General features: G+C 38.0%; 4 protein-coding genes and 1 pseudogene across 4 annotated transcripts; 3 read left to right on the top strand and 2 right to left on the bottom strand.

Moving 5' to 3' along the window:
• Positions 1-2,095: 2,095 nt before the first annotated feature.
• On the top strand, positions 2,096-3,003 carry LOC137951111 (germin-like protein 8-2). Its single transcript, XM_068797710.1, has 2 exons — positions 2,096-2,213; positions 2,326-3,003. Exons 1-2 carry the CDS (start codon positions 2,102-2,104, stop codon positions 2,859-2,861), a joined length of 648 nt encoding a protein of 215 aa, XP_068653811.1. The 5' UTR covers positions 2,096-2,101; the 3' UTR covers positions 2,862-3,003.
• A 4,425-nt stretch (positions 3,004-7,428) lies between these two features.
• On the bottom strand, positions 7,429-8,328 carry LOC137951119 (germin-like protein 8-2). The gene is made up of 2 exons (XM_068797720.1): positions 8,217-8,328; positions 7,429-8,104 (listed from the first exon to the last, which is right to left on the bottom strand). Exons 1-2 carry the CDS (start codon positions 8,326-8,328, stop codon positions 7,569-7,571), a joined length of 648 nt encoding a protein of 215 aa, XP_068653821.1. The 3' UTR covers positions 7,429-7,568.
• A 2,168-nt stretch (positions 8,329-10,496) lies between these two features.
• On the top strand, positions 10,497-11,404 carry LOC137951121 (germin-like protein 8-2). Its single transcript, XM_068797721.1, has 2 exons — positions 10,497-10,608; positions 10,721-11,404. Exons 1-2 carry the CDS (start codon positions 10,497-10,499, stop codon positions 11,254-11,256), a joined length of 648 nt encoding a protein of 215 aa, XP_068653822.1. The 3' UTR covers positions 11,257-11,404.
• Positions 11,405-12,500: 1,096 nt separating this feature from the next.
• On the top strand, positions 12,501-13,352 carry LOC137952029 (putative germin-like protein 2-1; annotated as a pseudogene).
• Positions 13,353-13,517: 165 nt separating this feature from the next.
• LOC137951112 (tubulin beta-7 chain) lies at positions 13,518-16,490 on the bottom strand. Its single transcript, XM_068797711.1, has 3 exons — positions 16,021-16,490; positions 14,651-14,920; positions 13,518-14,510 (listed from the first exon to the last, which is right to left on the bottom strand). The coding sequence occupies exons 1-3, from the start codon at positions 16,412-16,414 to the stop codon at positions 13,834-13,836; spliced, it is 1,341 nt and encodes a 446-aa protein (XP_068653812.1). The 5' UTR covers positions 16,415-16,490; the 3' UTR covers positions 13,518-13,833.
• Between the last annotated feature and the right edge of the window lie 8,593 nt (positions 16,491-25,083).

The following is a 25,083-nucleotide window of genomic DNA, read 5'->3' on the forward strand; positions in this document are numbered from 1 at the left end:
AACCACAACTGACCTGATACACTGTTTCATAGGCTAACATGAACATTTCAAGCACCTCTTTCATCAATTCTGTGGACTTTTTTCTGCACGAAGAAAGGATCAAACTCTAACCATTGTTATATGATTAATTCCAACCTCTTCTCCCTCTCTGAATATGACCTTCCCCAGTCCCAATACTAAGAATGGGTATTTTTGTCTTTTATTGTATAACTTCAAACTTAAATTGTTAAAGAAATAGCTACCATTATGGGAATTAATGGATATCCATCTTTTGAATAGGTTTTAGAGGTATTCTATATAATCCCACATATTTCAGACTTCCAAGTAATCGATACTGATACATCATTATTATTTTAAAATTTTATTGAATTCAATTTATTGACATTAAACTTGTAAGTCTTTGTTGGAAAATGAGAGAGAGATGGCAATCAATGGTTATCGCAGTCGTCCAATCAATGGCTATCTCAGTCGTCCAATCAATGGTTATCACAGTCGTCCGATCAATGGCTATCTCAGTCATCCAATCAATGGTTATCACAGTCGTCCGATCAATGGCTATCTCAATCGTTCGATCATGATTGGATGGCTAGCATAGTTATTTCGCATGTTTCGTACCAAATGGTTTTTCGTATTGGATCAATTGCGCGTGTGTGTCTGTATATATATATATATATATATATATATATATATATAGAGAGAGAGAGAGAGAGAGAGAGAGAGAGAGAGAGAGAGAGAGAGAGATATAGATAGATAGATAGATAGAGGGTTGATCCAATTCGAAAAATTATTTGGTGCAAAACATGTGAAACGCTATATCAGCTATCTGATCATGATCAATGGTTTTTTCAGCCATCCGATCAACGGTTATCGTAACCGTTCGATCATGTGGTGCGAAACATGCAAAATGCTATCTCAATTGTCTGATCATGATCAACAGTTATCTCAGCCATCTGATCAATGGCTATCCTAACCATCCGATTAACGACCACATCAACCGTCCGATCATAATTTGATGGTTGAAATAGCTATTGATCGGACGACTGAGATTGTCGTTGATTGGATGACTGAGATAGTCGTTTCGCATGTTTTGCACCAAATGGTTTTTCGTATTGGATCATCCCTCATATACACGACGGCTGAGATAGCCATTGATCATGATCAGGCGACTGAGATAGCCATTTGGCATGTTTTGCACCAAATGGTTTTTCGTATTGGATAAACCACATAAATATATATACTGATTTGTTTCCATGGTTTCGAAGACTATTTAGGAGCCACTAAAGAAAGATTATGAGAAATTTGAAACATTTTTAAATGTGAGTTTGTGCTGATTTTGTTTCTAAAATTCTAAATACCCATTACAGAGAAAAATGAAATCTCAGGAAGTTTTATCCTGAACTTCAAAAGCTAATTCCAGAGTATATTGATTAGCTCCTTAAACTTTCGAAAATCATCAATTCGTTGTCAGCGACACACCGATAAGTCATGTGAATAAGATCCATCACCTACCTTGCCTTGTTTTTGTGGCGCACGGTGTGTGTGCTCTTGTTTTCAACTACTACTCGAAGATTTTTGCGTACCTATAACAATGGTTAGAGTTCGATTCTGTCGTCGTGCAGAAAAAGTCCGCAGAATTGATGAAAAAAGTGCTTGAATTTGATTAAAAAATGTTCATGTTAGCCTATGAAACCGTGTATCAGGTCAGTTGTGGTTCAGTTGGCAAACCTGAACCAGAAGGAAAGATCCAAGTTAAGATCGTCTGGAAGTCGTTTATTAATTTGGGACTGCTGAGGTTTGCTGTGGTCGTTATTCCATAAAACAGAATCATTATTGACCTCGCGCCTAATCCTTTTTTGTTTAGTTAGTCGTTATACCATAAACACAGTCAGAAATGATTTTTTTTATGTAGCAGATAATGATTCCATCCACCACAACCTAATAAAAAAATTGCAGTCTTGTTAGACCCTTTCAATGGGGATTTCTGAGTCCAGTCTCAGTTTGAGACAGAATCAAGCTTATCTATAAAAGCCTATTTCTCTCTTCATCTTTCAGGCAATACTTGCAAGCTCTTGCACTTCGTTTTTAGATAGAGAGATTGAAAATGATGAGAAGCATCCTCGTTGTTGCCTTCCTCTGCTTAGCTTCTTCTCTTTCCTTCGCTTATGATCCAAGTCCACTTCAGGACTTGTGTGTTGCAGACCTTAACAGCACTGGTACTTCCTCAGTTATCTTCTTCTCTCCATTGTTCTGTTGTTTGTATTACACCATTTTGCAGCTTCTGGTAACTTATAATCATTGTGCTAACTGGATTGTATTCTTTTGCAGTTCGAGTAAATGGGTTTGTGTGCAAGGACCCCAAGCGCGTCACGGCCAAGGATTTCTTCCTCGACGGACTGGACAAAGCGAGAACCCCAACAAATGCCGTTGGGTCTACTGTGACGCCGGTGAATGTTATGCAGATTCCTGGTCTCAATACCCTGGGCATCTCCCTGGTTCGGATAGACTACGCTCCATACGGCCAGAATCCCCCCCACACGCACCCACGGGGTACGGAGATTTTGACAGTCCTGGAGGGCACGCTCTTCGTTGGCTTCGTCACCTCCAACCCAGATAATCGCTTCATAAGCCAGCTACTGCACAAGGGTGATGTGTTCGTCTTCCCCATCGGGCTCATCCATTTCCAGTTCAATGTGGGGAAAACTAGTGCAGTCGCGATCGCAGGTTTGAGCAGCCAGAACCCGGGTGTCATCACCATTGCAGATGCTGTTTTTGGATCAGACCCGAAGATTTCTGCTGATATTCTGGCTGGAGCCTTCCAGGTGGACAAGAAGATAATTGATGTCATACAGTCCAAGTTTTGAGGTGGAGAGACGCCTTGTTCTCAATGGTTGAATAATGAAACTATCTCTGAAGCTGGTGCAGAGTTCGGTTGATAGAGAAGCTGTTGTGGGTTTATATTTTATATTTTGCTACATTATTGTCAATAAAGAAGTTTGTTTTTCTTCTGAAGCTACATTATCTCAGAACTAGATGATAGAGGATACTTTGAATGTGGTTTTCAGAGCTGAACAATTATTTCAACTTAGTTTTGGATCAGATCGGTGAAGCAGGTAAGGGCCAGAGAAGTAAAAGAACTAAGATCGGCTACGGATTCCTACTGATAAACGTTCCTCAGTACGAGATAGCTCTCTTAACTATCCTATGCAATGGAAATTAAAAAATATATATAAAAAAAAGTCTCATTTTTGCATGTAGATAAAAATGTTAGACCCGCAAAAGGATTTCTCAATAACTAACTTGGCAATATAAGTCTAGTCCTACTTAGGGGTTTGCAACAGCTCACAAATAATACCAGCCTTGACTTATGAGAGGATTTTCACCATCTCTTCTATACACAAGGACACATAGGCTTACAAGCTTTTAGTCCTGAGCCACATAGACAGTTCTCAAACATCTATGAATCTTTTACTGTACTCAATCAATGTGGCTCGTGCAAGGGCAATCGTCGACTTTGTGGTTTTTCCGAGCAGAAAAATCAATTTCAGGCACCCACAGCTGGTCGGCCACCTTAATCTTTCTTCGAGTGGGATAGTTTCTGTTTAAGTATTCCAGAACAGTCTCTTCCGAGCAGAAAAAATAGTAGTGGAGATTGGTTCTGCACATTGCAAAGAGACGACCTCTATTACATCCATTCTATTAGGGGTGGCATCGAGCCGAGCAGAACCTGAACCTATCTATGTTCGAGCCGAGCTTGATTTAAATATTTCAAGCCGAGCTTCGAACTAAACCTCGTCTCGAGCCTAAAATTTTTATCGAGCTCGAGCCCAACTCGAGCCTCAACATACATTTAAAATTTTTCAAAAAATATATATCAAATAAATTATATATAAAATTATACATACATTTTACATAAAATTGGGCATGACCTCTACATAAAATTAGGCATAACCTATATATATAAAATACATGTATAAGATTGAGGCATAACCTCTTGTTAAAATTGAGTATAATCTATGTATATAATACCTGTATAAAATTCGGCATGACCTCTACTTAAAATTGGGTATAATCAATATACATAATACATGCATAAACACTCCATAAATACTCCATAAACACTCCATAAAATTCTCTATACATTCCATAAACACTCCATGATATTGTTTATACACTCCATAAAATAGTCTAAACACTTCATACACTGCATAATATTATAAATCAAATCTATACAATAATCAAACACAACAAAAATAAATGAAATATCACAATCAAATTACAATCACCCAAATAAAAACTATAAATCCATTATAAAATTACAAACTATAGTTTTTTTTCTTAATGCTAGAAAATAATATACGTCCCTGCATGAGCAAAATCTCCACCTATGACAAAAACAAAAAAATAAAGTTATTTATTGTCAGATAAAAAAATACTCTTCCACTACTAGTTACTTAATGTCGTTAAAAATATTGAAATTACCAATCGAAGACGAAGAAGAGAAATAAATCGCAGAGGAAGAAGAGACAGAAATCGCAGAGGAAGAAGTGACAGAAATTGCAGAGGAAGAAATTGAGGAATCGAAGAGGGAGAGGGAGAACGAGGATTTGAAGACCAAATCCTCCATTTTGAATACCTACCGACGGACAGCAATTTCCGCAAGAAATCATGCTGAAACGGCATGGAAATGGCAGAGTGAGGTATGGGTTTTGCAGGCTACAAGATGAAACGAAGAGAGGTTTCCCCAAAGATTTCCAAATCTCCTGATCCCCAAATCACTCGTTAAATTAATGAGTCGGCTCGCGAGTCGAACCTGGCTCTGCTCGAGCTCGACTCGTTAATGTAAACAAGCCCATTTCTGAGTTCGAGCTCAGCTCAAGCTCAAAATATAATGTATCGAACCGAGCCGCAACCGAGCCGAACTCGAGCTGCTCGCGAGCTAGCTCGGTTCGAAGCCACCCTTACATTCAATAATCAAATAACCGCGTTTAAAGCAGGCCGAATGAGTGCCGAGTCATCATCTCTTCTTGGCTTACACGGTTATGTAGATGCTGACATGACTGAAAACATTGATAGCAAGAAAAGTACCATTGTATATGTATACACATTGGGTGGTACATTAGTTAGTTGGGTCTCTAAGTTGCAGAAGATATTTACTCTTTCCACTACTAAGGCAGGATATGTCATTGTGATCGAAGCCAACAAAGAGATGGTATGGCTACAGTCATTCTAGGAAGAATTAGGTTTCAAGCATGGGAAGATTGCGTTGTATTGTGATTGTCAGAGTGTTATTCATTTAGCGAAAAATCATGTTTATCATGCCAGAACAAAGCACATACAAGTGCGTTATCACTTCATCAAATTGGCTCTAGAGGATGGAGTCTTAGCACTTGAGAAGATTCAAGGAAGTCAGAATTCGGCTAATATGTTGATAAACTGAAGTCTTAACACTTGGGAAGAATCCTATTACGATTGAGAAATTGAAGTTGTGTACAACTTCAATTGGACTTCTCTCTGAGGATTGAGAAGTTGTAGCCATTGTAGATGAGATATTAATGGTGGATTAGTATCCCAAAAGGCGATTGTTAAGTTGTGAAGTCTAATCAACACCTTACACTGAGCGGGTATGCTGATCGACCTTCACGGTAAGGTCGTCATGGGGGGTTTGGAAGTTGTTGCCCTAGTTTTCTCTTTATATTTGGGGCGTTGCTATTAGGGTTTTAATGATCCGAGAAGCATCGGTTGTAGTCAAGAGAGGTTAGAGAAAAATAATACATGTAAGTGTGTTCGATTTCTCTTGTAAACTATTTCATCTTTATAGTGGATTACTACAACGGTAGAAGATAGGACGTAGTCTCACCTTGAGGCGAACCTGTATAAATCTTGTTGTCTTTTTCGTGCTTGTTTTTTCCTTCTTCTTCGTTTATTGTTATTGTTCTCATTAGTTTGGAATTAGGGCATCTAATTCCTAACACACATTAGTTTGGTATCATTTTTTTATAAAGAATCTGGTACATTAGTGCTGGTATGATCGCACCGATTAGTTTGGTATCATTAGTTCTGGAAAGGCAGTCTCTATTTTTTATTCTACCGTAGAATATTTTTTTCTTCGTTTGGGATGGTTTTCAATAGAGGCAAAACTGTTTCTAGACAGCATCCTTGACTAGACGTAACCGTCTAGTTTTGGTAAGAAGATCTGAGGATTGACGTGGATGATGGGCTATGAGCTTGGATGAGGGGAATGTCAGTGGTATCAGAGTAGTCAGACTAGAGATTCTACTATAATACCAAATGTAAGCAGAATTTCTAAATACATGTATGAAATTCATTAAAAAAAAACTAAAAGTGAAAACCAAGATACATAACTCCAGCCATGGTAGACAAATTCCAAGAATTTCCAAAAAACCGTCTAGTCTATCCAAAGTACAACTGATGGAGTCACATACTTCTTGGCTAGACCAGATCCTTTTTTTCACATACTTCTCAAAACCTCTTTCCAATATAAAAAAGGAGTTGGAATTGATGGGCTTTTACAATTGTCCTATTTTCCTACATCTAAGGGAAAACTACCTAATAATGGATCAACTAAAAAAGAACATTTCTAACACTCTGTGCAGGAAAGACTTGTTTCTTTCTTGCTTTAGAAGGTGGTGTAGTTGGTTCTTGTCATGCGCTTTGGATAAGACCTACCATGCTGCTTCTTTGTGCAGACAGTAGTTCTTGTGGCATTCAACAAGGTTAGTCAATTGGGTGAGTTTTTTTTAATCAACTAATTATGTGCTATAATTTTGTCATAAATTCAGCGATTTAACTTAAAACTGAAGGCTATTTGCATACTTTAACTTCTTACCAAATAGATCATTACAACACAATACTTTATAAGGTTCTTCTGCTGGAAAGGCTTGTTCTGTATGATGCTGTGGATGGGAGTTCAAATACATTGGCTTATGTGGGGCTAGCTGCTGGAATTCAAAGGAAAGAATGTCTTCATTCAGCTGTGGTTATCTAGTATACTCTTCCTGGCAGCAAATACACTTGTTTCAGTTACAATTATCTGCAACCACAGATTCTCCCCATTATTTGCAAGATCAGGAAAAAAGGGTGCTGCGAATGTGAAAAAAGTTCAGTAGATGAAGCCAATTATTTTTGTTAACCACAGTTTCTAGTAGTATAAGCTGGCTGACAGTTGCTTCTTTTACGTTAATTTCGTTGAGGTTGATCCGTAGCCGATCTTAGTTCTTTTACTTCTCTGGCCCTTACCTGCTTCACCGATCTGATCCAAAACTAAGTTGAAATAATTGTTCAGCTCTGAAAACCACATTCAAAGTATCCTCTATCATCTAGTTCTGAGATAATGTGGTCTGTACGAAAGAGACTTAACTCACAACAGCTTCTCTATCATCTAGTTCTGAGATAATGTAGCTTCAGAAGAAAAACAAACTTCTTTATTGACAATAACGTAGCAAAATATAAAATATAAACCCACAACAGCTTCTCTATCAACCGAACTCTGCACCAGCTTCAGAGATAGTTTCATTATTCAACCATTGAGAACAGGGCGTCTCTCCACCTCAAAACTTGGACTGTATGACATCAATTATCTTCTTGTCCACCTGGAAGGCTCCAGCCAGAATATCAGCAGAAATCTTCGGGTCTGATCCAAAAACAGCATCTGCAATGGTGATGACACCCGGGTTCTGGCTGCTCAAACCTGCGATCGCGACTGCACTAGTTTTCCCCACATTGAACTGGAAATGGATGAGCCCGATGGGGAAGACGAACACATCACCCTTGTGCAGTAGCTGGCTTATGAAGCGATTATCTGGGTTGGAGGTGACGAAGCCAACGAAGAGCGTGCCCTCCAGGACTGTCAAAATCTCCGTACCCCGTGGGTGCGTGTGGGGGGGATTCTGGCCGTATGGAGCGTAGTCTATCCGAACCAGGGAGATGCCCAGGGTATTGAGACCAGGAATCTGCATAACATTCACCGGCGTCACAGTAGACCCAACGGCATTTGTTGGGGTTCTCACTTTGTCCAGTCCGTCGAGGAAGAAATCCTTGGCCGTGACGCGCTTGGGGTCCTTGCACACAAACCCATTTACTCGAACTGCAAAAGAATACAATCCAGTTAGCACAATGATTATAAGTTACCAGAAGCTGCAAAATGGTGTAATATAAACTACAGAACAATGGAGAGAAGAAGATAACTGAGGAAGTACCAGTGCTGTTAAGGTCTGCAACACACAAGTCCTGAAGTGGACTTGGATCATAAGCGAAGGAAAGAGAAGAAGCTAAGCAGAGGAAGACAACAACGAGGATGCTTCTCGTCATTTTCAATCTCTCTATCTAAAAACGAAGTGCAAGAGCTTGCAAGTATTGCCTGAAAGATGAAGAGAGAAATAGGCTTTTATAGATAAGCTTGATTCTGTCTCAAACTGAGACTGGACTCAGAAATCCCCATTGAAAGGGTCTAACAAGACTGCAATTTTTTTATTAGGTTGTGGTGGATGGAATCATTATCTGCTACATAAAAAAAATCATTTCTGACTGTGTTTATGGTATAACGACTAACTAAACAAAAAAGGATTAGGCGCGAGGTCAATAATGATTCTGTTTTATGGAATAACGACCACAGCAAACCTCAGCAGTCCCAAATTAATAAACGACTTCCAGACGATCTTAACTTGGATCTTTCCTTCTGGTTCAGGTTTGCCAACTGAACCACAACTGACCTGATACACGGTTTCATAGGCTAACATGAACATTTTTTAATCAAATTCAAGCACTTTTTTCATCAATTCTGCGAACTTTTTCTGCACGAAGATAGAATCAAACTCTAACCATTGTTATAGGTACGCAAAAATCTTGGAGTAGTAGTTGAAAACAAGAGCACACACACCGTGCGCCACAAAAACAAGGCAAGGTAGGTGATGGATCTTATTCACATGACTAATCGGTGTGTCTCTGACAACGAATTGATGATTTTCAAAAGTTTAAGGTAGGTGATGGATCTTTAGTGGCTCCTAAATAGTCTTCAAAACTATGGAAACAAATCAATATATATATTTATGTGGTTTATCCAATACGAAAAATCATTTGGTGCAAAACATGCAAAATGGTTATCTCAGTCATCTGATCATGATCAATGGCTATCTCAGCCGTTGTGTACATGAAGGCTGATCCAATACGAAAAACCATTTGGTGTAAAACATGTAAAATGACTATCTCAATCATCCAATCAACGACAATCTCAGTCGTCTGATCAATAGCTATTTTGACCATCCAATTATGATCTGACGGTTGATATAGTCATTAATCGGATGGCTAGGATAGCCGTTGATCAGATGGCTGAGATAACAGTTGATCATTATCAGACAATTGAGATAGCATTTTGCATGTTTCGCACCACATGATCGAACTGCTAGGATAACCGTTATCGAATGACTGAGATAACCTTTGATCATGATCAGATAGCTGATATAGCCTTTCACATATTTTGCACCAAATGGCTTTCAAATTGGATCAGCCCTCTATCTATCTATCTATCTATCTATCTATCTATCTATATATATATATATATATATATATATATATATATACATATACCTGCCATCTCTCTCATTTTCAAAGACTTACAAGTTTTATGTATATAAATTGAATTCAATAAAATTTTAAAATTATAATGATGTATCAATATCGATTACTTGGAAGTCTGAAACATGTGGGATTATATAGAATACCTCTAAAACCTATTCAAAAGATGGATATCCATTAATTCCCTTAATAGTTGCTATTTCTTTAACAAATTTAAGTTTGAATTTATACAATAAAAGACAAAAATACCCATTCTTAGTATTGGGACTGGGGAAGGTCATATTCAGAGAGGGAGAAGAGGTTGGAATTAGTCCAGCCAACCTTGTTGATTTACTTTATTTACATAAATACTGTTTATTTTCATTAAAATTTGATACCAATAGAAAAAATATCAAATCAATATAAACAGGAATGCTTTTAGAGTGAAAGGGCTTTTAGAGCATGTCATGTTCTTGATTTGATCCCCATCTCCACCTCAAAACGGTCAAGGCACACCGATTAGTCATGTGAATAAGATCCATCAGCTACCTTGCCTTGTTTGTGTGGAACACGGTGTGTGTGCTCTTATTTTCAACTATTACTCGAAGATTTTTGCGTACCTATAACAATGGTTAGAGTTTGATTCTTTCTTCGTGCAGAAAAAGTCCATAGAATTGATGACAGAGGTGCTTGAAATGTTCATGTTAGCCTATGAAACCGTGTATCAGGTCAGTTGTGGTTCAGTTGGCAAACCTCAACAAGAAGGAAAGATAGAGAGTCTTGTTAGATCTTTTCAATGGGGATTTCTGAGTCTAGTCTCTGCTTGAGACAGAATCAAGCTTATCTATAAAAGCCTATTTCTCTCTTCATCTTTCAGGCAATACTTGCTAGCTCTTGCACTTCTTTTTTAGATAGAGAGATTGAAAATGACGAGAAGCATCCTCGTTGTTGCCTTCCTCTGCTTAGCTTCTTCTCTTTCCTTCGCTTATGATCCAAGTCCACTTCAGGACTTGTGTGTTGCAGACCTTAACAGCACTGGTACTTCCTCAGTTATCTTCTTCTCTCCATTGTTCTGTTGTTTGTATTACACCATTTTGCAGCTTCTTGTAACTTGTAATCATTGTCCTAACTGGATTGTATTCTTTTGCAGTTCGAGTAAATGGGTTTGTGTGCAAGGACCCCATGCGCCTCACGGCCAAGGATTTCTTCCTCGACGGACTGGACAAAGTGAGAACCCCAACAAATGCCGTTGGGTCTACTGTGACGCCGGTGAATGTTATGCAGATTCCTGGTCTCAATACCCTGGGCATCTCCCTGGTGCGGATAGACTACGCTCCATACGGCCAGAATCCCCCCCACACGCACCCACGGGGTACGGAGATTTTGACAGTCCTGGAGGGCACGCTGTTCGTTGGCTTCGTCACCTCCAACCCAGACAATCGCTTCATAAGCCAGCTGCTGCACAAGGGTGATGTGTTTGTCTTCCCCATCGGGCTCATCCATTTCCAGTTCAATGTGGGGAAAACTAGTGCAGTCGCGATCGCAGGTTTGAGCAGCCAGAACCCGGGTGTCATCACCATTGCAGATGCTGTTTTTGGATCAGACCCGAAGATTTCTGCTGATATTCTGGCTGGAGCCTTCCAGGTGGACAAGAAGATAATTGATGTCATACAGTCCAAATTTTGAGGTGGAGAGACGCCTTGTTCTCAATGGTTGAATAATGAAACTATCTCTGAAGCTGCTGCAGAGTTCGGTTGATAGAGAAGCTGTTGTGGGTTTATATTTTATATTTTGCTACGTTATTGTCAATAAAGAAGTTTGTTTTTCTTCTGAAGCTACATTATCTCATAACTAGATGATAGAGAAGCTGTTGTGAGTTAAGTCTCTTTCGTACAGACCACATTATCTCAGAACTAGATGATAGAGGATACTTTGAATGTGGTTTTCAGAGCTGAACAATTATTTCAACTTAGTTTTGGATCAGATCGGTGAAGCAGGTAAGGGCCAGAGAAGTAAAAGAACTAAGATCGGCTACGGATTCCTACTGACAAACGTTCCTCAGTACGAGATAGCTGTCTTAACTATCCTATGCAATGGAACTTAAAAAAATATATATAAAAAAGGTCTCATTTTTGCATGTAGATAAAAAATGTTAGATCCGGTGGGGAACAAACCTAGAGAGAGTGAATAGATTATTCACTTTAGTGTAGCGGAGATTGTTAGGAAATTTATATTTCTTATTCTAATTTGGGTAACATATTTATTATACAATTATATTTTCTATTATTAATGGAATGGGCTGAAATTAAGTGATCTAATTTTGTTAAACCCATTAAGGAATGGACTATAAATATGGGTCAATTAAGTAGATACCATAGGGAATTATGGGAACCCTATATAAAGAGACACACAACATGGTTATGGTCTCCAATATACTAAATCACACTTCTCCCCATCCGGAAGAGAGACGAAAGTTCCATTGAGGAATAAGGCGATTTAGTTGAGGAATACCATATCTGTTTTTATCGTTCGTCATAGAGATTCTGCATCAGAAGGCAAAATTTACGGAATTGATCCAGATATGTTTTTAATCCTAATATTCTAGCATATTATAAATTCTACATTAGAATTTACTATTACAAATTTTCAACTGAGATTGGTTCTGCACATTGCAAAGAGACGACCTCCATTACATCTATTCAATAATCAAATAACCGCGTTTAAAGCAGGCCGAATGAGTGTAGAGTCATCATCTCTTGTGGGCTGGCTGTTCTCTAAAGAAGAAATCTCATGATAGAAACATTAGCAATGAAAACAAGGACCTTTTCAATCCAGGATTAATATATATATATAAAAGTCATTTCGTGGAGGCAGAGCACCAGAGGCTCCCACTGTTTTATCCCTTTCGTCCTCCTTCCAGCTTTCTCAAGATGGTCACTGCTTTTATCCTCTTTCTGGTCCTGGTTCTTACCTTCTCTCTGGTTCTTGCCTCTGATCACAAGCCCCTCCAGGACTTCTGTGTAGCAGAATCCAGCAGCTCAGGTAGATATGTGCCTTTTGGAGAACTTTTATGTATTTCACATTCTGTAAATAGGGCTCAAATCCGTTATGAATAACGTAACATCCGAACCACCGACGGGAGCCTTTCATTCACAGCTCCGGTTAAAAAAGGAGGAAGCCTTCAACTCACAGCTCCCCTGGTTGTTCATTGTTATCGTTGATCTCATCGTGTCCTTTGTTATCTTGGGCAGTGTGGGCGAATGGGCGAGATTGCAAGGACCCAAAGCAGGCTGCGGCGGACGACTTCTGCTTCTCCGGGCTGCACAAACCAGGCAACACGTCAAATCGTCTAGGGTCCAGCGTGACCCCAGTGAATGTGGTTCAAATTTCAGGACTCAACACTCTTGGCATCTCCATGTCCGGTTGGACAACGCACCCTGGGGCCTCAACCCTCCCCACACACCCACGAGCCACCGAGATCCTGACAGTCCTCGATGGGACACTACGTCGGCTTCGTCACGTCCAACCCCGAGAACAGGCTCATAACCAAGACACTACAGAAGGGTGACGTGTTCGTCTTCCCAGTAGGTCTAATTCACTTCCAGTACAACATCGGATCCACGAATGTGGTTGCCATTGCTACTCTCAGCAGTCAGAATCCAGGCGTGATCACCGTTGCTGATGCAGTGTTTGGGTCGAATCCCCCCATTTATGCGGATGTTTTAGCCAAGGCCTTCCAAGTGGACAAGAAGATGGTGGATTACCTCCAGACCCAGTTCTAGATCAGCTGCTCGGAAAAAGCTCTCAACATCTCAAGGAAAAAATTCCTTTAGTTGTGACTGGTTTTGGCAAGGAATATTTCTGTGGTGGGTGAAGTTGTATTTTGAAATACTTGAGAGAGTTATTATGAATTCCCGTCTGCTCCAATCTTGTCAGGAAAAACAAAATGACAATAACAAGCACTGATTCACATAATCCAAGTCTCTGACTAAATATGGAACTAGTAAAATCACACTGAAAAAATCAAACCTAAGTACCTAAATTTACAGGAATGATAATGATACGGTACAAGTGGAAACTAAAACACGTAAAAGAAGTATGCAGCAACCTCGAAAACTCATTAACAAACCCATCCCCATTTCGTACATTTTGTGACTTGGGCAAACAGAGCCCAAGAGACAGACAGAATCTCCAAAACAGAAATAACTACCACTCCCCCCCTCACAGGAACAACAACAGTGATATTTCAGTTACAATTACCTCTCACTCAGGGTTCTCTTCCTCTTCCTCTTCCTCCTCGTACTCTTCATCATCTGCAGTAGCATCCTGGTACTGCTGGTACTCTGCCACCAAATCATTCATGTTACTCTCAGCTTCAGTGAACTCCATTTCGTCCATACCCTCTCCAGTGTACCAGTGCAAGAAAGCTTTCCTCCTGAACATAGCTGTGAACTGCTCACTAACTCTCCTGAACATCTCCTGAATGGAGGTTGAGTTCCCAATAAAGGTTGAAGCCATCTTGAGCCCCTTGGGTGGAATATCACAAACGCTAGACTTCACATTGTTTGGAATCCACTCCACGAAGTAGGATGAATTCTTGTTCTGGACATTTATCATCTGCTCATCAACTTCCTTTGTACTCATCTTTCCACGGAACATGGCTGAGGCTGTAAGATAGCGACCATGACGAGGATCTGCAGCACACATCATATTCTTTGAGTCCCACATCTGTTGGGTCAGCTCGGGGACAGTGAGAGCACGGTACTGTTGGGAGCCTCGAGAAGTCAAGGGGGCAAATCCAACCATGAAGAAGTGGAGACGAGGGAAAGGAATAAGGTTAACGGCAAGCTTTCGAAGGTCAGAGTTTAGCTGTCCGGGGAAGCGGAGACAGCAAGTGACTCCACTCATGGTTGCAGATATGAGATGGTTAAGATCACCAACTGGAGCAGAAAAGATATCAACATTAGGATTTAGGAATGCTACAATAGCCAATGCATAAATGTTTTCCCAGACATGTAAATACATGAGATAAATAATAACCACGTACATAAAACTGATTCAGGAAACAATTTAGACTTACAGGTGGGAGTGGCAAGCTTGAGAGTGCGGAAACAGATGTCATACAGAGCCTCATTGTCAAGGACCATACATTCATCTGCATTCTCTACAAGTTGATGGACAGAGAGGGTAGCGTTGTAAGGCTCTACAACAGTGTCAGAAACCTTTGGTGAGGGAAAAACTGAGAAGGTAAGCATCATTCGATCTGGATACTCCTCCCTGATCTTCGAGATGAGAAGAGTGCCCATGCCAGACCCAGTCCCACCACCAAGCGAGTGACATACCTGGAAACCTGTTACATGAAGAAATGAAGTCAATCATGCTTCACAAAGGGTCAAAACAAACACAAGAAAAAAATATATACATAGATATTCTACCACCTCTTGCCTGAATTTTTCTAATGTTAAAAAGACTATCTATGACTTTGTTAAAAGTAAATTACGGTATTCCAATATCCAGATGTGGCAACAAAACAAGTTCGCTGATCACCAAAGAAAACATCCTACAGAAATGAGATACACAAGCCAAACACTAAAATAAACATCCAGATCAAATAAGAGATAGTTTGTCTTCTTTGATATTTAGACACAAAAAATTCCTTCAACATTACTAACAAATAAGAAAAATGCAGAAGTAGCAAGCCTACAAAGACGACAAAATAAGATAAGCTAAGTAATAGGCAATTCAGTATAATGTTGTCCTTGATCTGAATCCCAGACTCATCCAGCCGAGGGAAAATAGCATGAAAAGGGATGTGGGCAATTTTTTTAAAAAAAAAATAGAGATCTAAGCAGATGAGCGCGGTACTACCAGAAAAGAGCAAACTTTGAGACAAACTGCAACCTACTAGTGATGAATTTTGAACTAGATTTATACGCATCAAATTATAAACAAATAAACTGATTTAAGCTACAATCAGAAGTAGGGTCCAAAAACAAGAAGAGGGAAGGTAAGATAAATGAGCATATCTTGAACAAAAGACGCCTACGAAGGAAGGAGAAAACGCAAATGGACACTTGAAGACTCAAATCAACCTATAAATCAGGGTAATTAAGCTAGAAGAGGAAAGGGAAACCAACACCTAGAGAAAAGGACAACAAAGCGAAGATCGCGACGAACCGACAAAATGAACAGTAAAATTTAACAAAGCAAAATAATTTCAGAGGAGAGTAAAATTCGAACAATGGGGAGGCGGATTTCAACACAACAGATCTAAGGAACTGTACTACAAATGAAAGATCCAGGTCTAGGCCTTTCATCTCCTACCCACATTTATAGTTTTTCGAAGTCAAAATTGCAATCAGGGAAACTTCCAACATATAAGTAGAATCTCAACATCAAACACCAACCAAAACTATATGTAGACATATAATGGGGGGAAAAAATTCCCACCTTGCAAGCAATCACAGTTCTCCGCCTCCTTTCTGACAACATCAAGGACGGAATCTATCAACTCCGCCCCTTCCGTGTAATGCCCCTTAGCCCAGTTATTCCCAGCACCTGATTGACCAAATACAAAGTTATCAGGCCGGAAGATCTGTCCGAACGGGCCCGACCGCACAGAGTCCATCGTTCCCGGCTCAAGATCCATAAGCACCGCACGCGGGACGTATCGTCCACCACTCGCCTCGTTGTAGTAGACATTGATCCGCTCAAGCTGCAGATCTGAATCACCGGCATACTTTCCAGTATGATCTATGCCATGCTCATCACATATCACCTCCCAAAACTTGGCTCCGATCTGGTTGCCGCACTGGCCGCCCTGGATGTGGAGGATCTCTCTCATTTTCCGGCGGAGGAGAATCGGAAAACCGGGGACGGCGACGGGAAACCCGAGTCGACGAAGGCAGAGATCAAAAGGGAGTAAATGAGAGGGACGGCGAAGGATTAGGTACTATTAATAGCCCGGAGCGAAAACCGGAAACCGCTTTCGGATGCTTTTGGACAGATCCAAAAGCGGTTTCGGATCACCAGCCTAGCGAGAGAAAAAAGCGGGACCGAAAGGTATTTTTCGGCTGCAGCTCCGACATAACGATTTCCGTATCATGGAGCAACGGTTGAAGTCCTAGATGGTGGACCATTTCAGATCGAGTGAGATGAACGGTCAAGATTAGTGTGTTAGGATTGAAGCCTCTTTCCCTTCCAAATTAAGTATGTGTTTTCTTTTTAATTCTTGCGGCCATTAAACCCTAACCACCACTAATTTGTTGATTTGAAGCCTTTGAGTCTCAACTGGTCATGGCATTGTGGCTTGGAGTTTAAGAAAGGTATCAATGTCATATCTATATAATCTAATGAATAATTACTAAACCTTATTAAAAAATTTTATTAATGTTTAATCCCACTCTTTGTAACATATTATCATGACTGAAATCGAGACCCGACTACAATTAGGGTGAGATTGCTAAGTCGAATCAATTTTGACTCAAGTCGAGGGAGCAGATCGACCCAATAAGTTATCGAACCATTGTTTGTAGCCTTAAGAGAAGAAAATTATGAAAATATTTTAATTAATTATGATTTATAGGTAAAAGAGCACATAAGAAATTATGGGACACACATGATTGACTAATTGGACTCATCCACTTGACACTCAAATGGACAAAATTATGACAATTATGGTAACAATTTGCCCATGTCTGGGAGATCACATGCAGCCACCCCCACGAGTGTCAATTTAGTTTTGTTTGCCTTCAACATAGCCAGACCCATGTGGCCAGTCGATTCTCCGTGGGATACTTGCATTGTGGTCCAATCCTTATCTCTCTTCTCTACTTTTTCACATCAAGCCTTGAGGTTGGGCTGTATTCAAATATGTCATTTATTTTATCACCTCCTTGTTGGTGAGGAACATGTAGGACCACTTTGAAATGTAGCAAACTAACATTGAATGTGATGGCCTAACTGCTTTGGCTGGTTTCTAGGAGGATACTTTGAGCATACTTAATCACTTTTTAACTTGCTAGGCAAAAAAAATGGCCTTTTGTTGGATTTTAAGAGTCCTTATATGATGCTCGATGTCGATGTGAAAATTTATGCTTGCAGATGTATATTTTGCTACTTAGAAAATATTATTTTTTCTATATGTCGTCATTTACTTAGGGTCATATAGATTTATACTTTAAAGGTAAGTGGATTTTCAAGGTGAGAAATGAGCATGATCAATACTATCAGTAGGGGTGGCACCAAGCCAAACCGACTCGCAAACCGTTCAAACTCAGCTAAAAAATAAACTCGCTCAATTCAGTTTTTACTTGAGCTCGGCTCGAACTCAAACTTGAAATAAGGCTCATTATATATAATAAGGCAAACTCGAGATTTTCCAAACTCGGCTTGTTAGCTCGTGAGCCAATTGGTTAGCATATATTAAGATGGTTATTATACATTAGTATGCTCCATTTCAAAGTCTTGGACTCCTCTGTGATAGCTTGCAGTTCAATTATACTTTTTTCATTTTTCTTCACCAAATCTCCATCGAATCTGGTCCTATCCCTCACCTCTACCACGTTGGTAGTAGCCCGTATCCTGGAAAACTTAAATATAGAGAGGTCATGTCTTTATTTTAGGCAAGGGGGACCTAAAATGATTTTGTGCCTAATGTGGATGTTAAATTAGCAATAATAGATTCAATTACGCAAATTACATTGCATATTTTTATTTTTATTTCTTATTTTAAACTAAACATTTTTTTAAACTAAACTAAGTTTAGCTCTAAATGTAATAATCAAATGAAAATGACAGGTTCACATTAGGACTCACCCCATGTCATTCTTTGTCTTCTCTACTTGAATACCTTTAGCCCTCTCATATTGGTAGATTGTTGAATAATAATATTATGTGATTTGCTAAGAATATTTCTGCATAGAAAGAGGACTTAAAGTTAGTACTTAGGAAGAGGCTTAACAATTGCTCACCATTTTGGGACTAAACTTGACCTAATTACTCTAGTAAAAATGTTTGTACATGAATCTATCTCTACCCATAATTGACCAATGAAGGAACCACAAGAACCAACATTTGCAAGGAAGTGTTTAAATAGTCTCACATAGTTTCAAGATTAAAAAGATTATATGTTCCTTATTTGGAAGGAGATCTTCTAACTTCCAGTAGTCTTTTGGGATTAGATGAGAACCCAGTTTCACAATAGTAGCATTATAGGTACCTATAGTGGGTCTTAACTAACAAATTGTTCATATAGGTCACAAAAAACACCCACATATGAGGGAGATAATTAGAGTTGTCCCACAAAGACATGGGATTAGAAATTTTGGGATGATAAAAAAAAAACTTTGTATTAGTTTGGGAGTGTGGATCATAAATTTGTTTTCTTGTAATTCTTTCCCAACAATACTATCATTAGCCAAAAATTCTAAGACTTTTGCTTATCTTCCTCCAAGAGATAATACATTATTCGAGACTAAATTTGTTGAAGTAAAAAAAAAAAAAAATGCGAGACTCTAAAATAGAGCCCTCTATTAGTCAGTGTAAATGAGGTTTTCGAAACTTCAAGTAAATTAATTATTTGGTTTGGACTAGAACCCAACTTTAATTTTGGATAATGGATCATAAAATTGTTTTTTTTTTTTTGTATTCATTTTCCCCCAAAAAATTACTATTAGTCATAAATTTAATGTTGTTTGTGTCCCACCTCGAAGTCAAGCTGTCACCCCATAAAATCTTTGCAATGAGCTATAAAAATAAAATCTTTACCATGAAACATGAACTTTTCGCAAGACATTTACACAAAGAGATAAGATGTTACTTAATGTTGAAAGACATAGACAAGCTTAGGTGTCATTATTATAACTATCTTTAGTTTTTTGTCTCTTCTTCACCACTCTAGGATCAAGGGTATACTTGTCATTTATGTACTCTTGACATCTATAAATAAAGGTTTAGGGGAAGGGTTTGGATATCTTCCATAACCCTTATCCTCCCCTCTTTTCTCTCCTCTAGAGTATCCATTTCTCCCTCTCTCTCTCTCATCCATCCTTACCTCTCCCTTCCTTCACTTCACCTCACTTCGGCTCTTCTCCTTCTTCCCTCTTCTCTCCTACACTCTAAGTTGAAGATCTTAATAGTATGGAATCCTGAAAGTAATATGGTATCAGAGCAGTGATTTTAGGATTCCAATTTTTTTTTACTCAAATCATGATTCATGAAGGAACTATTCAGCATGGAGGAGCTGCATGACAAAGATAAGTTTTTCTTTTGTTCATACTTCATGCTTCCATGTAATACTATTTATTGTTGTTAATTTGTGTCTTTTAATGACGATTTTTTTACTGCTAATCTGCTAGTATGCTTGCTACTTTTCTCGGTGTACTTGTTGGTATCTTAAGTTGCTATGTTTCTCCCAATCTCTGTATACTTGGCTGAATTCATTTTTCCTCCTTAAGTTGCTAGATAAAATATCTAAAAACCAGCACTACTACTTTGTTGCAAGAGACTTCGCTTCAATACCTTGGAGAAACTAATCCGTTGATTTTCCTTATATTAGTAGAGGCTTAAGGTTTATGAAGATACGTGAAAACCATTTCAGTCTTCAAAGAGCATTTAACTAAATGGAAATTGAAGGTTGGTACAATGATATTTGATTCACATTGAGAGAAACAATTGTTATCTATCATTGTAGATCATTACTTTGCTACTGTCTTCAACATAGCTCCATGTAGTTTCCGCTTCACATTCATCATGGTGATCATGGTTCTATATTTTGAGCAAGAGGATTGATTACAAACCTGATCAAAGGAAGCTCTCACTTAGATTGGTATTCGACTTGGTGGTATTCAACCTGGTATTATGTTGGAAGTTTCCTAGAATACGATGGGCATATCTCAAGCAGTTCGGTATTCGGTTGGTTGGCATATACAACACCATACAGCTACCGATATCCCACAATAATTTTGTCACTCCAACACTATACAACAAATTGCCTTCATTGGCTCGTCTTCATTCCAACAACAACAATCACATTCCATAATTTTCACTATTGAAACAACACCAACCTCGTTGGCGTCTATCTTATTTCTGGAAGATTGCTGGAGCCATACCTTCTATCGTCTCAGCCTATATCGAAGATACTCGTTTGAATTGATACAAAATCAAGGTGAAATCTTACAACCTATTTTTAGCAAGCAAATTTTCATTGATGTTGGTATATCAACGTGATTGGCGTCGACAATAGGATCCAGTCTTTGTTGCTGATTTATTTCTACATGATTTATTTTTGGAAGATCTCATTAAAATCAGATATAACAATTGTCTCCTTAAACATCTAGAAGTTGTTTCTTGGAAGTCTTTATTTCTCTGATTGGAAGATTGCCTTCAATATACCAAATTACAATCCTTAAACATCTAGAAGTTGCCTCCTAGAACCTTGATGTTTCTCTACTTGGAGGATTGCCTTTATTGGAAGACATCTCAAAGTGGCATTAAGGTAAATATCTTCCCCAAGTCAAGGAGGTGGTACAAAGTGTAATTTAATGATCTTCTCATAAGGATGGCACAAGGGTGTAATTAAAAAAGATGATTTATGTCTACTTATGTATTTTCTTTTTTAGAGCTTATAGCCCTAAGGACATTTGTAGTCATTGTAACTTTCCTTCATAAACTATAAATAGATGTTCAAGGTAAGGGGCAGATCATAAAGTCTACCCTCTTTTCTCTCAAATTTGTCCCTAGACTTTTCTCTCGAAGTCTCTCCTTTCTCCTCTCTTCCTTCTTCCTCTCCTCTCTCTCACCCTCTTGGTCGAAGACTTTTTCATGGGATTCTAAATCTAACATAGTATCAGAACAATGGGTTTAGGATCCCAACATTAAGGTGGTGATTAAGTAAGATTTATCAAACTTCATGTGTTGTTGTTGGTGAAGCAAAGGCTCGACAAGCAAGATAAGTTTTTTTTTACCTTTCATGAGATGATTTTGATAATGTCTTGATCTAGGCAAGAGGTTTACTAGTCTATAAGTGTTCTCTGGATAAAGATAAGTATTCCATCTCACGCAAAAAAATTTATGTTTGGTTTACTTTGAATCATGCAAGAGAATGTTAAATGCTAGGTTTAAGCATATGCTCGTTTTTCTCTCCTAGAAAAAACATATGTTGGATGAAGGTCTTCTTGTCCTCTTGTTGTATATGTGGATTATCATGATGAAAGCATGATTAAATTCATTCAAGACTGATTTATGTTATGTTTGTATGTTTGTTATCTAAAAGAGCTCGGTGAAGGTTGTTTTCTTATTACCGAGAAGAGGATTTTTTTTTAAACGGTGTTGATATTTTGCAGGACTTTTGACCTTCCATTGGTTGTGTTAGCCTCTGGATTATCTTACCTAAAAAATTCAAGGTGAAAAGGTAAGATCAAACTGTGATTTAAATCACAAAGTTGGAGCTCTTTGCATAGAAGGAAAATTTCCTTCTTCTAGAGCTTGCCAAAAATAAAGTTGGAGGAAAGAAAGTGTTGTGATTTATCTATTTAAAGGCTTCATATGTTAGATTATTCTTTGAAATTTTTTTCCTAATTCATTTAGGAAAGAAGGAAGTCAAAGATTGTGATCTTAGTTTGATAGTTAGAGCAAGTGACATAGAAGGAAAGTTTTCTTCTTTAAGAAAGATCCTCTAAGCTAGCCAAGATCCATTGAGACTTCACTTGCTTTTATAATTCTTTCTTAATTGAGAAAGATTTGGAATCAATTTTATATAATTTGGACTAGCACGTGGAATCAAAATCTCCTTGATTATGAGCATGATTAATGACTTGGTTTGGTTTGGCTTAGTGTGAATTGTTGATTGACTCGTTTTGGCTTGCTTGGTTTGCTCTCTTCTATTATTGGTTGGTTGATATAGTACTTTGAATATTCATTAGTGATGGGTGAAGAATATATGAGTATGAGTGGTAAAAGTGACTTACTTAAGATTATCATTATACCTTTTCAAATTACTTAAGTTGGGCTCAGTGGGTTAGAGATTCCTTATCACTAGAGATCTCTTAGGACATTTGGCTAAACCAACTCCACTCATAGATGAAGATGGTATTTCATATATTAAATGGCTCAAGAATGACACATTTGTCATTCGTTAGGTAATTAATAGCAATTACATGTTCTACCATCTAATAAATAGGTAATTAAACAATATATAGACAATTATTCAATATATCCATAATATTGTATACCAATATACAATATATAAATGGAATGATAGATGAAATAGTTTATATGGTGTGAGGGTTCAAAGTTCAGGGTTCAGAGCAGAATTGGGGTTTTTTAAAACCTCACCCCAATCAAACAAGGGGTAGAGTTCCACTTATTATTGTAATTGGCTCTTCTCCCCCTCATTTTCTCTTCCTTTCTTCCATGTCGCCCCATTTTCTCTCCTCCCACGCTTTTCCCTTTCTCTCTGCCTGTTTCTCCCTTGTTGTCACCACCACTATGGGCTACCGTTTCTAGCCATTCCGCCACTCACTCTGTCGTCATGCCCTGTAAGTTTTGTTGTTTGTTTCTTGTTGTTCTTGTTTGTCCGAAATAGTACTTGGATCTGAATCCATATCCGGATCCGTATTCAAATGCGTATTCAGATCTGAATTGTGGTTCAGATCCAACTAATATTCCTGAACCAATTTTTTTTGGGAACCTTAATATTTAGACCCTAAACCCATCTAATCCTAAAGTCCTAAATCTAAACCCATATTAGACCCTACAATACTAACCCTAAAACCCTAATCCTGAATCCATCCTGAATCCATCCTAAATCCTAGAACCCCTAAAAGCCCTAAACCATAAAAATCCCCTAAACCCTAATACCCTTAAAACCATAAACCCTAAAAATCATAAAAACCTAAAAGCTAAAAACCCTAAACTAAGTGACTCTTCATCCTTATCTTTTTTTAATAACATAAAAAATGTTATATAAGATCAATCCATTGATACTAATATTACTTTGCGATTTTTTATTTTTAATAATTTTTAGCGATAAGCCCGTCCTAAACCCTAAAAACCTTAAACCTAAACTCTAACCCCTAATTTAAAACCCTAAAAAATCTAAATCCTAATTCTGAAATCTTAAACCCTAAACCCTAAACATTAAACCTAATTCACGACCCTAAACCTTTATGTTTACTTTTTACTTTGTTTATGATTTATTATAATTTATTTTACTTTAGCGTGTGTATATTATTTGTTATATCTTTGATTTATTGAACTATGATGGAATGGTGTCCATATGACGGTGAAATAATTTTCCGTTGTGAAGGAGGGGGAATAAGATGGAATCATCGCATGGATTTTTTTTCATGTTTATGTGTTGTAGAACAAATCACAATGTTGTCAATTTTGCTTTTATTGTCTTAGCTATAGGTTGGGTAGTCGAGAGAAGAGTCATAGGACTTTAAGTTTAACATGCTTAATTCTAATAATAATACGAATATTTCTGGCACTTAAGACGTGCATAACACGAGGATAATGTGAACATAAGACAAGCATAAATGTAGAAAAAAATGGACATAATGCTAAAAATACGAGCATGAAACGAATTAAATTTTTTTTAGTATCAAACTAATACGAAGTGTAGTATGAAACAAATGATAAGGGCAATAACATGTTTACTTTCAAGTATAATACACAAATTATTGAAGAGTATATACGAAAGAGTCTTACATAACTCTCACAGTAAGAAATCTCTATGAGCCCAAATTAATATGGCAGAGTCTTACAGGAGACTCACAGGAGGAGGTCTAACAGAAGAGTATCAATTAATGTTGTTTTAGTTATGTTAGTCTTGTATTTATGGCCAGATGTTCAATTGTTATAAGACGTATCTTTTAGTGTTTAACTTTGGGAATAACTAGGATAAAGGTAGTTTAATTGTAATTGGATTTTATTTGTTTCCTCTATTATAAATAGAAGCTAATTGTACTCAGTTAACAACAAGTTAATGAATTTTTTCTCTTTTCCAGAAATTCAACATGGTATCAGAACGGATTTTGTAAGTTGACTCGATAAACACAGAGATAATGTGATCATTTTCTTATCTATCATCTCTAGCAGTTTATGTTCGTATTTTGTCTTTTTTCTTTCATTCCTTTCCCAGAACTCATTGTTTTCTTGGAGTTCTCACCTTCATAATGAGCTTTTCATCTTGAAAATTATCGCAAAAAAAAATTGGCAATCAAAGTTTTCTACACAAATAAATTAATATTTGAAGCAACAAAGGTCAGATTGCAAGAAAGATTTGAGTAGTAGCCAAAAGCTTCAACTTTTTAGCCGTTTTATACCATCAAGAACGAGACTTTATGTAAGACTATTTTCTTAAGTATCCATCCAATTCTCAATCTGAGTTTTCCAGAGGGAGATATTGATCTTGGAAGAGTCAATGGTCATGTTAGTCAAAGAAGAAAGAGTACTCAGTTCGTCCAAATTAAAAAGTCCAAAATCTATCAGAATTTTTCTATCAAAAGA

This window comes from Aristolochia californica, unplaced genomic scaffold (assembly GCF_029961685.1).
Source record: "Aristolochia californica isolate CCGP_79_NKW_82.1479 unplaced genomic scaffold, dmAriCali1.0.hap1 SCAF_15, whole genome shotgun sequence".
In the NCBI taxonomy this organism is placed as follows: Eukaryota; Viridiplantae; Streptophyta; class Magnoliopsida; order Piperales; family Aristolochiaceae; genus Aristolochia; species Aristolochia californica.

Excerpts from the sequence above, each read along its gene's own strand:
- LOC137951119 (XM_068797720.1), bottom strand. The coding sequence starts at position 8,328 with ATGACGAGAAGCATCCTCGTTGTTGTCTTCCTCTGCTTAGCTTCTTCT. Across the intron at positions 8,105-8,216 it reads TGCAGACCTTAACAGCACTG|TTCGAGTAAATGGGTTTGTG; the intron begins GTACTTCCTCAG and ends ATTCTTTTGCAG.
- LOC137951111 (XM_068797710.1), top strand. The coding sequence starts at position 2,102 with ATGATGAGAAGCATCCTCGTTGTTGCCTTCCTCTGCTTAGCTTCTTCT. Across the intron at positions 2,214-2,325 it reads TGCAGACCTTAACAGCACTG|TTCGAGTAAATGGGTTTGTG; the intron begins GTACTTCCTCAG and ends ATTCTTTTGCAG.
- LOC137951121 (XM_068797721.1), top strand. The coding sequence starts at position 10,497 with ATGACGAGAAGCATCCTCGTTGTTGCCTTCCTCTGCTTAGCTTCTTCT. Across the intron at positions 10,609-10,720 it reads TGCAGACCTTAACAGCACTG|TTCGAGTAAATGGGTTTGTG; the intron begins GTACTTCCTCAG and ends ATTCTTTTGCAG.
- LOC137951112 (XM_068797711.1), bottom strand. The coding sequence starts at position 16,414 with ATGAGAGAGATCCTCCACATCCAGGGCGGCCAGTGCGGCAACCAGATC. Across the intron at positions 14,921-16,020 it reads GAACTGTGATTGCTTGCAAG|GTTTCCAGGTATGTCACTCG; the intron begins GTGGGAATTTTT and ends TTCATGTAACAG. Across the intron at positions 14,511-14,650 it reads CAAGCTTGCCACTCCCACCT|TTGGTGATCTTAACCATCTC; the intron begins GTAAGTCTAAAT and ends TTTCTGCTCCAG.